This window comes from Prionailurus bengalensis, chromosome D4 (genome assembly GCF_016509475.1).
Source record: "Prionailurus bengalensis isolate Pbe53 chromosome D4, Fcat_Pben_1.1_paternal_pri, whole genome shotgun sequence".
NCBI lineage: Eukaryota > Metazoa > Chordata > Mammalia > Carnivora > Felidae > Prionailurus > Prionailurus bengalensis.
Genome location: NC_057359.1, coordinates 74,509,106 through 74,521,912, shown reverse-complemented (window position 1 = coordinate 74,521,912; position 12,807 = coordinate 74,509,106). Strand labels below are relative to the sequence as shown.

The 12,807-nt window shown below is 56.3% G+C and overlaps 1 protein-coding gene across 7 annotated transcripts in view; it reads left to right on the top strand.

Annotated features, from left to right (window-relative positions):
- Nucleotides 1-12,525, top strand: part of AKNA (AT-hook transcription factor) — a 55,297-nt gene extending 42,772 nt beyond the window's left edge. For all 7 annotated transcript variants that reach the window (XM_043566294.1, XM_043566291.1, XM_043566293.1 and 4 more), the window contains exons 16-22: nucleotides 1,931-2,107; nucleotides 2,669-2,784; nucleotides 3,416-3,562; nucleotides 4,795-4,890; nucleotides 6,229-6,345; nucleotides 6,624-6,822; nucleotides 11,342-12,525. In XM_043566294.1, the coding sequence (XP_043422229.1) occupies nucleotides 1,931-2,107; nucleotides 2,669-2,784; nucleotides 3,416-3,562; nucleotides 4,795-4,890; nucleotides 6,229-6,345; nucleotides 6,624-6,822; nucleotides 11,342-11,606 (1,117 nt within the window). In that variant the 3' untranslated portion in view covers nucleotides 11,607-12,525. The remainder of the gene's footprint in view (nucleotides 1-1,930; nucleotides 2,108-2,668; nucleotides 2,785-3,415; nucleotides 3,563-4,794; nucleotides 4,891-6,228; nucleotides 6,346-6,623; nucleotides 6,823-11,341) is intronic.
- The last annotated feature ends 282 nt before the right edge of the window (nucleotides 12,526-12,807 follow it).

The window sequence follows — 12,807 nt, the reverse complement described above, 5'->3', positions numbered from 1 at the left end:
CACCATAGTTAGACATCTGGATGCTGGCTCTGCTCAGAGAAATGATTCACTGAAGATTCGCAAATGCATACAGACACAGCTGAGGGCGGATGAAGGGGAGTTTAAACGGGAGTGCTGAGGTTGGGTTCACATTTTAGAAAGAGCTCTCTGGCCACTAGCAGGGTGAGAACAAGGCGAGGCGGGAAGATTGCCAGGAGGGCTGCCTCACCCAGGACAGACAGGATGGGGCCAGTCGGAGGGAAGGGGGGTACATTGGAGAAGAGACTCAAGAGGACCTGGGTCTGGGCATTGGGCCCACAGGACCCGGGAGCTGGTTAACTTTTGGGGGGTGTTCAGGGAGGCTCGGAGAAGGGTCTCGAATGACTCAGACTTCTGGCCGGCCAGCCAGTTGGACGCTGATACAGAGATGGGGAACTCGGGAGGGGTAACGTTTGCGGGAAAAGATGGGCTTTTTGAGTGCCAGCTGGCCCTCAGCCACTAAAAACTTAAGTCAGGAAGACTGAGATCCTGATGGAAGCAGAGAGGACAAGAGACACCCAGTGGGTTTTCCAAGTCTCAGGCCCTCACTCGACCGCCTTCGGCCTGGGACACGGAGGCGGTGTTGCCTCCCCGTTGTGCACGCGGGGGTTAACTGGTGACGCGAGCTCCCGCCGTCCTGCCAACAGCATGCTCACGCTTTGCCTTGGAGACCCTAACAAACGTCTCCCGGGGGGGTTGCCAGGAGACCCGGCTGCCCTGGACGCACACGGTGCCGGGGCGTAACCAGAGAGGTCTCCGCTCCCTCTGGCATACTCTGAGAGCTGGATGTGGCATCTGGAGACACTCACCCACAAGTCCGGGCCACCAACCAAGAAGTCACCCTGAGGGGAGCCCTGCCCAGGAGTAGATGAAGAGCCTGCACCAGCCTGGGCCATGCCGAGCCCAGACTCTGACGCCCCGTGTGTAGGGGGTTCGTGTATGGGGTTGTCGGGGTTGTGGGGGAGGATCGTTGCTGTAATGCCAGCGACACGATGCCGTGATGCTTCAGAATGAGACTCTGGACATTCAGGGGCTGGTTGGAGAGCAATGCAGACAGGACTTACTCCATAGAAGCTGGGGGCTCACTGAGATACCTCGCCTGTAAGAGGCTGGGCTGTATTTGGGGGCTCCCCAGGGATGACAAGCAGCCTTGCAGATAGGGCCCTGCCCTTGGAGCCTGCTCATAGGCGGTGATAGGAAGCACCGTGATGTCCCCTTGTCCTCTCTGCTCGCGCACACCTTCACTCTGCCCCCTCTTGGGGCCTTGAGTCCAGTTCAGGAACATTCCATGAGCATCTATGAGGTGTGAGGTTCTCAGGGATTGTGAGGGGGGGAGGCCTGCCCACTGTCTGGTTGGGGAGACAGACAGACAAGCATCTTCTGCTACTGCAGACAGACAGGGCTTGGACCAAGTAGAAAATGTTTAGGGGGAGCCAGGAAGGATGGGCTGAATAATAAGGGAGGGGAAGAAACCAGACCTGGACTGTCAGTTTACCATTTCTAGAGACAGAGATAGAAGAAGGGGGGGGCAGCCCAAGGGGGTCAGAATTCCGATTCTAAAGTGGACCTTCAGCTCGTGCCCTTTTTATTCTGCGTCTTCCACTCCACCTTGACAGTGAGTCCCCGGTGTTCAGAACAGCTACTCAGAGACCCTGCCTGTTAGGCGAGATAACCCTCGAAGTTGTGCTTTGCGCACCCAACGTGCAGGGGCACGAGCTCAGAGGTGTCGAGATGGGCAGCAAGAAAAGTGGACACACAAGGAAGTTCCAGAATCCGTGGACAGCAGAGTTGGGCCCGTGCCTGGCGCAAAGGGACGAGACCTGGGCATCCAGGCGGCGCTGTGCGTGCGGGTGGCTGGGGCTCCGCACCTTGCACATCCGCTCTTTGTTTCTGTCCCCTCCCCCCACCCCAGCCAGGCCATCCGAGAGCTACAAGAGGAGGTGTCTCTGCTCCGCCTGCGGCTGGAGGACAGCCTGCATCAGCCACCCCAGGGCAGCCTGGTGTGCCCGGCCTCCACCTTCAACCGCCCCGCCCGGGCCCGGGCCCGGCCAACGGATTCCTCAGCCGCCTGGGGCTCCCACTATGGCAGGTGGGTGACCCCAAAATGCCTGCCCTTGTGCTCCAGTGGCGTGGCAGACTTGGCTGCCCCTGGGTCTCTCCAGACGTGTGAACTCACACCCCTCTCCGACTCTTACACCTTTTTCCTGTGTAACATTTGATGCATAAAATAATATCTACTGCGTAACCTGAACTCATCACCCAAGTGAAGAGCTAAATATTTCCAGGATGTCCGCCCACTCACCCCTTAGCGATTCACTGAGGATAACTTCTAAAATCAGCTGGGTGTTTCCAAGTGTTTCTATGGGAGGGCACCGAGGTTCAGGTTTTTACGGACATCGTCTCACTAATTCTTCCCATAACCCTCTGAGGTAATTGCTGTCATTGTCCCCACTTGACGGATGGGGAAACTGAGGGTCAGAGAGACTCAGAGCTGCTTTCTGGGGGTCTGACTCCCAGAGTCTTTGGTTTTGACTTTCCTGCTTTCCTCCTCTGCTATAAGCCTTTCCCCGGGTTGGCTTTCTTGCCGACCATCTTTAAGGGCCGCATCAAACCTCCTCCAGCGACATCATCTGTGTCTCCTCTTTGCTAGCAAATCCACAGAGAGACTGTCTGGTGAGCCTGCAGGTGCAGAGCAAGCTGACCCCGCAGGAAGGCGGCGAGCCAGGTCTTCCTCGGTGCCTCGGGAGGTGCCCCAGCTGTCCCTGAGTAAGTGACCACCTGCCCGCCCTGACTGCTGGAGCCTGCAGATTTCTGGGCGGGTTAGCTCAGTGGCCAGGGACCAGCACCACAGCCTGGGAAGAAACTTGGAGGTTTTGTGCATCCGTTTTGGCGCGGCAGGGCCCTGAAGACCGCTTCCAGTGTCGGCCACTGTATGTCACGCGCCTACGATGTGCCAGGGTTTCTGTCAGGGCGTTGTGTGTATCTGACGTCAGTCTTCACCGCAAGGTGGGTCACATTTACCCACACTCTGCAGGTATAGACACCAAAGTGCAGGAGAATCGCCTGGAGGAGGAGGAGAAGGGTTCAGCCCACCTCACCCCTTCCCAGCCAGGTGACCTTGGCCAGGTTGTTTACCTGCTCTGTGTGGTTAGAGGGACAGCTAATTGTGCAGCAATAATAGGACCGGCCTCCTGGGATGGCCGCGAGGGTGCGTGTACCGCGGACGCGGCCAGTCTAGACCAGCGCTTAGCACGAGGTCAGGTTTCCACGTGTGTCGGCTGATACTACCAAGGATTAAAACCCACGCTCTGCCCCAGAGCCTGAACTTCTCATCCGCCCACTCCCTGAGCCGTGTGGGCCCCCCACCCCCTTTGACGCTCCTCTTTTTCCACCTCAGGTTCCGGATCCGAGCCCACCTCCCCCCAGCTGTTCTCTGAGAAGAGCCGGACCTCTGAGGACAGTGCGCAGGCAGCTCGGGATGGAATGAAAAGAGCGGGCGGCACCAAGAGGCCAGACAGGGTCACCTTCCGTGGCCAGTACACAGGTGGGCCGGGGGGTGGCCCAGCCCCCAGGGAGGACTGCTCTGTCATGATGCCTTCCCCATTTCACCACGGGCTGTTGACGTCATTTTCGGCGAATTCCGTGATACGGGAGGCACCAGGGCATACCGCCTCTCTGAACCTTGGCGTGTTCGTTCGTTCGTTCGTTCGTTCATCCAGCAGTTTCTGATGCCTCCCCTGCGTGAGAGCCCACGCTTGGTTCTGGGGAAGGCCCGTTAGCCGGTCAGTCATAAAGAGGTTTATGAAACACCCCTGCTGTTTGCAGAGTGGGTGCCAAATCCGTTACCCTTGGCCTAACCTCAGCTCTGATCCTCCAGGGTGCCGCAGGGTCCCATGAACTAGGTGCCCAGCACACAGTAGGCCTTCAGATGACACATAGTAGGATTTCAGGGTGCTTCGCATTAAAACAGATGCGGATATGGCTCCAGCTTTCATGAATCCGCCCGCTTAGCCGACAGTAACAAGCAGTTATAGTAAGCGTGTAAATTATACTAAGTAAATTATACACATGGCTCTCATCCCTACCACCCTGGGAGGGAGGGCAGTTAACCTCGGATCCATATGGCTGAGTGCAGGAGACAAGGCGGGAAATGAGAGATGCGTGTCTACCCCGATGGAGCAGACAGAGCCGAGCAGTTGGACGTGGGAGCGGCCGCCAGTCCGTGGAGGGGTGGGGGCGCGGCCCAAGGCAACACACACAGAATAGGAAGTGGAACCCCTGCGTGGCACAGGGGAGAAAAAAAGATAAGCAGTCAGGCAACATTCTGAACGTCCCATTTGAGACTCCGGGAAGGACAAAGCGGGAGAGGACAGGTCTAGGTGAAGACCCGAGCATCTGTCCACCTTTCTGATAACCTTGAACACGTTACACCTGCCAGGTGCCGGCAGGGCACCTCATGGACACGGCCCCACTCAGTGCTTCCAGTAAGCCTATGAAGTCCGTGTGTGACTGTCCCCATCTCACAGCCTCTCGGAGCACGGGGAGAACACAGCCGGCCCTATGCCCAGGCCATTCCAGTCCCACCCAGCAAGCGGGGATCTGGGGGAGTAGTGTCTTTGTCACTGCTCATCATGCTTCCTGGTGGGCTGCCGGCCGGTCTAAACGAGCTTGGGTTTGTTGATTGCTTCTGGATGTCAGCAAGAGGAGACAGGTAGTCCCCAATCCTCCCCAGTTCTCCAAACATGCAAAGAGCTGACTGTCTGGTTTCTTCCCTAGGCCAGGAGTACCACGTTCCCACCCCCAAGACTGTCCCAAGAGGCGGTGGCACAATCTCCTGTCCCCACTGCCGACCTGCTAGGACCCAGGTCTCAGGTGAGGGGTGGTACCTGGAGAGGTGGTCAGTGCACAGAGGTTGCGGCTTGTCCCTGTAGGAGAGGGTACAGGACGTGGGCCTGCCCGAGCTCGGTGGTGGGTCAAGGTACGACAAGGGAGGGTTTGGGGAGACTTCTCAGCCCTCCCAGGGGGTCGTGCTTTCACACCTGTTGCGCCAGGTACTGCTGCCTGAAGCCATCCTTGACTATGACATGGGTTAACATTGGGCATGGCTTAAGTTCCTGATAAGAGGGGTGGGGCCAGGTGGTGATGATTATGTCCCATCTCCCCTCCATCTGCCTTCCCCTCTGCCTCCTTCCACCACACCCAACAGGGAAGAGTCGTGGGGACAGCAGTGGCCAGAGAATATGGATACTGGGTTCTAGTCCCAGTTTTGCTACTGACTTGCTGTGTGATCTTAGGCAAGTTCCTTGACTTCTCTGAGCCTCAGACTTCACAACTGAAATGAAAGGATTGGAGATGGTCCCTAAAGCCCTTTCAAGCAATGATGATGATAACAATGGAGCTGTCATTGATTAAGCCCCCACTATAAACAGCGCATCATGCTAAGGGTTTTACAAACATGAATCTTCACAACCCTATGAAACGGGTTTTGCCCATTTTATTATTACGCCTATTTTACAGGTGAGGAAACTGAGGCTCATAGAGGTTAAATAACTTGCCCAAGAGCACACAGCTCACTAGTGGTAGAGCCAGGATTTGAGCCCAGGACTTTGTGGCTCCAGAACCCTGGCCCTTCACCATTATGTTTCTTTGCCTTTGCTCAAGTCTCAACAACCATCTCTATTTGTTCATTCATTCATTCATTCATTCAGCACCTGCCCATACTGGGCCCTGGGCCCTGTCCCCAAGGACCTCGCAGCTAAGCAATGACGAAACAGTGATCTGAGCACAGGGTGGGGCTGGGGAGCCTATAACTCAGCCAGGGGGGTGAGAGGACTTCCAGGTGAGGTGTTGAGGATGTGCGTGGGAAGAGGACCAGGTTGTCCACTCTCTTCCTGCTCCCTTAGGCCTCTACTGAACCCCTGGTGCCTGAGGGGCCATCGTGGGCCACTCCAACATGGAGAATGGGCCTCAGTGTGGAGGAATGAATATAGGCTCAGGGGCTGCATTCGGGAGAGCCCGGGCTTGGGCTCAGACAGAGCACCGCCGATTTCTTACTCTGACACTTTGGCATATCATTCAACCTTTTGGAGCCTCAGTTTTCCAGTCTGTAAAATGGGGGAGTGATGGCTTGTTGGCGGAGGTCTGCTTGGGGGCTCCAGGCCCGTTGATCCTGACGTAATCCTCTCCTGACCCCTCTTCCTCCTCTTGTAGGTGGTACTGTCACCAGGGACCCACTGGGACCGGTTCCCACTGATACCCTGCGATGTCCCCTGTGTGGTCAAGTCGGGACTCCCCCAAAGACGGATGGCCCAGACTCAGCCACCTCTGGTAGGGACAGACGCTCACTCTCTTCTCCCAGCCAGATACCCAGCTCTCCTTTTTGGGAGTTCGGGGGCCCCAGGGGGTGTTTAGCTCGGGCGGCTGCTCTCCCAGTCTGGGGCAGAGCAAACCAGGCACAGGATTTGTTTCCCGAAGCGAGGCACTGCCAGCATGGCCAGCCCAGTGTCCAGCTCTAACAGGGCAGAGGTGGGTGGCCCCCTGTTCTGCCTGTTCTAGAGCTTCCCAGGCAATCAGACTGACCTCTCTGGCGCCCCCCCCCCTTGCAGGGACAGAAAGTGCCGCCCCAAGGAGGAATGCACACTCACGCTCAGCCTCCAGCCCCCCACGACGGAGCAAGCAGGCAGGGTCGCCGGCCCGGCCGCCCCCCGGACTGTGGTATCTGCCTGCTGTGCCCCCAGCACCGGCCCCTCCCGCCTTTGCCTACGTCTCTTCAGTGCCCATCGTGCCTTACCCGTCGGCCGCTGTGTAAGAACCTCCCTTTCCCACCTTCCCAGCCTCTGTTTGACTCGCTTCCCAATTCGCGTTCACATCTGTGTCCGGCTGCTGAGAACCCGGGCGTCGCTCACTCCTGTGTTTCGCCCCAGTGTATAACGTGCAGAACAAGCAGAACACTCGTGCAGTCACTCAACAAACCCTGAATGCTCCCTGCACACCAGGGAGAGTGCTTGGCCTGGGCGGGGACGGGGTGCCCCGCAGTGGAGCCTGACAGAGGGCCCTGCCCCCGAGGAGCTCACAGGGAAAGCTCATGGGAGTCTAGCTCTAGAACCCTAACCCTTCCCCATTTCCTGTGGGTCTTTCCAGCAAGTAAGTAATGCACACCCACTGCTTGTCAATAGCCTTTATTTTTTTTTAGGTTTATTTACTCATTTTGAGGGGGCTACAGGGAGGAGCAGAGAGAGAAGGAGAGAGAGAGAATTACGGGGCTCAAACTTGCAAATTGGGAGATCAGGACCCGAGCCAAAATTCAGAGTTGGATGTTCAATTGCCTGAGCCACCCAGGTGCCCCATGCTTTACTTTTCAGAACAGTTTTAGATGCAGAGAGAAATAGAGCAGACAGTAAAGAGAGTTCTCATATAACCGCCCCACACACATGCACACGCACACACACACACACACACACACACAGTTTCCCCTGTCACTAACATCTTACTTGAACGTGATACTTTTGCACAGTTAGTGAACCAATATGAATACATTATTATTAACTGAAGCCCATAGATTATTTAGGTGTCTTCAGTTTTTTTATAGGCTTATTTTTATGTTTGAGAGGGAGCGCAAGTGGGGAAGGGGCAGAGGGGGACAGAGGATCTAAAGCGGGTTCCATGCTGACAGCAACAAGCCCGATGTAAGGCTCAAACTCATGAACCATGAGACCATGACCTGGGCCAAAGTCAGTCACTCAGTTGACTGAGCCACCCAAGTGCCCCATGGGTTTCTTCAGTGTTTACCTGAAGGTCTTTTTCTGGTCTGGGATCCTGTCCAGAATGCCACATACACTCAGTCGTCATGTGTCCTTAGGCCCCTCTTGGCTCTTGGCTGTGCTCGTTTCTCAGACTTGCCTTGTTTCTGTTTGGATATGGCCTCTGCCAAGAGAGAAAATACACGGCAGTTGAGGCAGAAGTGGTTCTGCGTTTAGAGTCCAAGCTCTGCTAGATCTCCGTCAGCCACCTACTGGCGCCGTGGCCTTGGTAAAGCTACTTCCTCTCTGAGCCTCCATTTGCCCATCTGTTAAATGGGGTAGTAGTCTCGACCACGTACAGTTAGTTGTGTGAGGGTGAAGTGAGGCACGTGGCCAGACGCACGTGAGACATTTGTGGAATTTGTCGTGGGGGGCAGCGTTGTCGTCACCGTGGGGAGTGCCACTGCGCAGCATGGTCATCGGCAAAGAAGAAAGATGCATAAAGGTGGCTGCCACAGGACAGGATTGTGCAGGGGGAGAAAAACCCTGGACCCTGAAATTAGGAGACTTGTCTTCTTGTCCTGACTGTCACAGGCTAGTTCCGTGCCTCAGTGCCCCTCCGTATAAAACGAGTTGGGCGGGAGCCTCCTTCAGTGGCACGCCATCAGCATCCTGTGTCGTGCGCAGCAAGAGGCCAGGGTCACTGTGGGGGCTGGCGCTCGGCGGGAGCACAGGTGTAGGGTGCCGCCCAGCCCCCGTCCCCATAAGGACTCTGGCCTACGCGATGCTTTCTTGCCGCCCTCAGCCGACTCCAGGAGTATTCTGCTCCGTCGGCTATGCGAGGCCATGCTGCATGCTCAGGCCTGCGGCAGGAGATGCCTGCCTATGCCCCGACTCCCTGGGCAGGAGAGGTTTCGCCTGGAATCGGCTGGCCCAGGATGAAACTCTGGGTGCCTCTCCGCTTCGGAGGCTGTCCCATATCCTTCCAGACTCAGACCTGTGGGCAGACCTAACCAGGTGGCTGTGTCCAGGCCTGGACAGGTCATAGGGAAGGGGAAGGGTTCTGAGCTGTAGTGCCCGACAGACCTGGCCGGCGGTAGCCTACAACCTTAGCTGGGTCACTTTGCTTCTCTGTGCCTCAGTTCTTTCCTCTGTGAAATGGGTTGTGGTAAGGATTACATGAACTAATGCACAGAAAGCCCACAATACATAGAAGTTGGCCAGGAAGCATAGCATTTCAAATGCTGCTAGAGTTTGGGCTGATGATGCCCTCAAGTTTCTCCATCTGCCATCAGCAAGACTGAGCATGCTCAATGACAGGGTGCCCTTTAGAAAGTTTATGGGGCTGTGCTGCCACCTGCTGGCCAAGTGCCTTATAGCCCTGCGCCAAAGTCTTTGTAGCCAGGAAGGTTTTTTGGTTTTGTTTTGGGCCAAAACAAAGGTGAGGGACAGTTGCAGCTTCTGCCTTAGAGGGTGTTTGGGATGTGACTTTCGGGCCAAGCTAGCTGGTCATCAAATTATTAAACGGTAGGGGTGTGTGTAAACCCAGTAATTACACCTGATAGTCCCCGGGGGAAGGAATTGGATTCAAGAAGCCTATTGGTTCGGTTCAGATGATATGTACTGGCATCTACTGGGTGCTAATTAGCTCTGGGTGTGAGTCCAGCACCGCCCCTTCCAGCGCTCTGACTCTGAGTGGACGTGTACACAAGCACTTAGAGTGGCCAGGCAGCGTCCAGAGCTTTCGACCTGAATTTTCCTATCAGATCTCTCCCAGGAGGTAGCTAAAGGTGGCTCTTTTAGGTGGGGGAACAGAGCCCCTGAAAGGGGAATCCGCATGGAATGGCTGGGATTTGGGGGCAGGCTTCCTGCCTCACCTAGCTTCTCTGAACTTCTCTTTGCTCGTCCGTAACATAAGCATAGCGGTACCCACCGAACAAGTAAGATATGTGCTGGTCAAGAAAACGTGTATCTCCAAGCCCGGCACACGGTACCCAGCATGCAATGCCAGCTCGGGGCTAGGTGCCACCAGACGGTTTTCCAAAGTGGTGGTGCCATTTTACGTCCCCACCAGCAGCTTATGAGGCTTCTGATTTCTCCGCCTCCTGGCCAGCATCCTTTTGACTTGAGTCATCCAGCGGTGGCCAAGCGCCTGACGTGGCATCTCACATGGTTTTTATTTGCGTTTCCCTGGTGGCTAATGACGCTGAGCATCTTTTCGTGTGCTTATTGTGCGTCTGTGTGTCTTCTTCGGAGAGATATGTGTTCCGGTCCTAGCAGAGCCCTTTTCTCCTGCACGCTGTACGATAACGTGGGTCCGAAGAAGTGGAAGGTCAGGAAGGAGGCCAGAGTTTACAGTGTGTCAAGCAAGACACCAGTGACAGACTCTGGCCAACTCCTCCTCTACTTGTCCCTGCTGCATTTGGGCAAAACCTTTCTCTGTCTCCCTGTCTCCTCCACACGCTTGATTCCACAACACAGGGGCCACCCCCTCTTCCCGCCCGTCGCCGGACTGGGGAGCCTGGCTGTGTGCTGCGCTCACTACCTGGAGAAGTCCGTGCTCCATCACATGGCTCCCAGCACTTTACATGAAGCCCCACGTTCCTGCAGGGCCAGGCTGGGAAGGACACGTTTCCACCTGCTCCCTGGATGAGTGGAACAAGACCCTCTGCCTCCTACAGAACCCTAATTATTATCACGTGTCTCTGCTGCTCCACGCTTGGCAAATGGGACCACACGTTACCTGTCTGATGAAGGGGGGTTGCTACAGAGCCTGGGGGTGATCCTAGTCTCCCTGGGATCTGGCTCTGAGATGAGAAGCCCCAAGAAGGCAGTGGGGTCCATGTTACTCATTCACCAGTGTAACCGCAGGGCTGGCACATACTGTAAGATCAATAAATACGAAGTGAATAGGTAGATCGAACTAACCATTTTTTTTTAAGTTTGTTTTGAGAGAGAGCAAGAGAGAGAAAGAGCGAGTGTGAGTGGGGGAGGGGTAGAGAGAGAGGGAGAGAGAATCCCAAGCAGGCTCCACACTGTCAGCACAGAGCCCAACGTCGGGCTCCATCCCATGACCGGGAGATCGAGATCTGAGCTGAGATCGAGAGTTGGTTGGTTGCTTAACTGACTGAGCCGCCCAGGCACCCCTGCACCATTTTTCTTAAGTATTCATTTCTTTCTGAGAGAGAGAGAGAGAGAGATTGAGTGGGGGAGGGACAGAGAGAGAGGGAGACAGGATCCGAAGCGAGCTCTGTGCTGACAGCAGTGAGCCCGATGCGTGGCTCGAACTCACAAACCGTGAGGTCATGACTTCAGCCGAAGTCGGGACGCTGAACCGGCTGAGCCACCCGGGCGCCCCCTGAACCAACCATTTTCGAGACGCTGTTCCAGGTCGGGCACTCCTGTTTATCATCCTTCATCCCTCAAAGTAGGTGTTTATTATTCCCATTTGAGAGGTGAAGACTGAGACCCAGAGAGCAGGGGCCGTGGACTCAGCTGGAGGGCCTGGCATGGGGTTGACTCCGAACCCGGTGCTCTGCCCGGCCCTGTCCATGGTTAACGAACGCCGGGCCCTCTCTCCTCAGGTACTACGCGCCTCCGGGACCTACCTCAGCTTCCTCGCCCCAGCCAGCCGCCACTGAGTGGCCCCCCTCTGCCTCCTCCCGGCCGGCGCGGGGGCACCGGCACTCCATCCAGCTGGACCTGGAGGACCTGGAGGAGCTCAACAAGGCCCTGAATCGAGCCGTCCAGGCTGCTGAGAGCATCCGCTGCACCACCAAGCACATGAGCCGCTCCCTGTCAGCCGACCTGCGCCAGGCCCGCAGCCTCAGGGGCTCCTGCCTCTTCTGAGTTCACCCTGGAGACTCAGACACAGATGGGGGGCAGGTGGGCCGGCGGCCTGCTGCTGTCCCCCAGGGCGGGAGTCGGCTGGAGCCACTCCCGCGGGCCCCGGCGACCCCTCCCCAGAGGCCTCCTGGCCCTGGGGTGTTGGCCTGGGCATGAAGAGAAGGAACTCTGGGGGGACCGGCCCCTGAAGGAAGTGCTGAGACCGAGGCCACCTTCTGCCCAGGGGCAGCCTCGGGGAGTCTCCTGGTCCTGCACTGCCCACCTCTGGCTAATAATATGTACTTTATATACAGGTGGACAATTTTTTTTTTTTTTTTACTGTGTTTTCCTGGTCTTAGATCCAACCTACCAGGCCAGATGAGAAGGGATAGGGCCAGAGTCTCTGGTGCAAACCTGTCTCCTCACCGGTGACCAGCCCCTCCAGCGTAGGCGTTTCTGGGAAGGACACAGGCTGTGCACTTTCCTCCTGGTGACTGGGGATCAGTAGGGCACTTTGACACCATCGAAACGTCAAGACGGCAGGCCCCCAGGATAACATGCACCCAGCTTCTCCGGAGAGGACTTTCCCGTGGGCCTGCTGGGAAGGGGACACCCCCAGGGAGGGCCCAGGAAGCTGTCCACCTTGGTCCCTCTCTGTACCTCATCCCCTGAGCCCCAGCTCTGTCCCTGGGATCCCTGTGGAACTGGGCTAGTGGCCAAGCTGCCTGCCAGGCCCTGGTCTGCGGCCGGGAGGCCAGCCCGTCTCTGGCTCCCTACCTTGTAGCAGAGTGCGTACCTCAGCTTTTCTGGAATGTGTATGCATCAGTGATATTTGTATATTTGAGGCATTTAAAAATCTATTTTCGTTATGAGGGCAAATGGAGAAGAATGAATATTGATCTTTGAAAAAAAAAAAAAAAGAAAGGAAAAAAAAAACATTCCCGAAGCTGCCCACATCCGTGGTGTGTGTCGTCAACTTGTGGTTTCTTAACTCCAACTCTGTGGGTGGGGGATTTGATGACAAGCGGAGCCCTTCCCCAGGGGGCTTGTTGGGTGCAGTTTTCCAGACTCTGCCCACCTTCCTCCGGTGGCTGCTGTTTCTCCATACCTTCTCCCTGTGCCTGTCTCTGGACTCACCCTTCTGACTGGAGAGGCTGTCTGGCCAAGCCCCTTCAGAGACACACAGCTGGTGCCAAAAGCACAAGGCTAGACTCTCCTTCCAGTG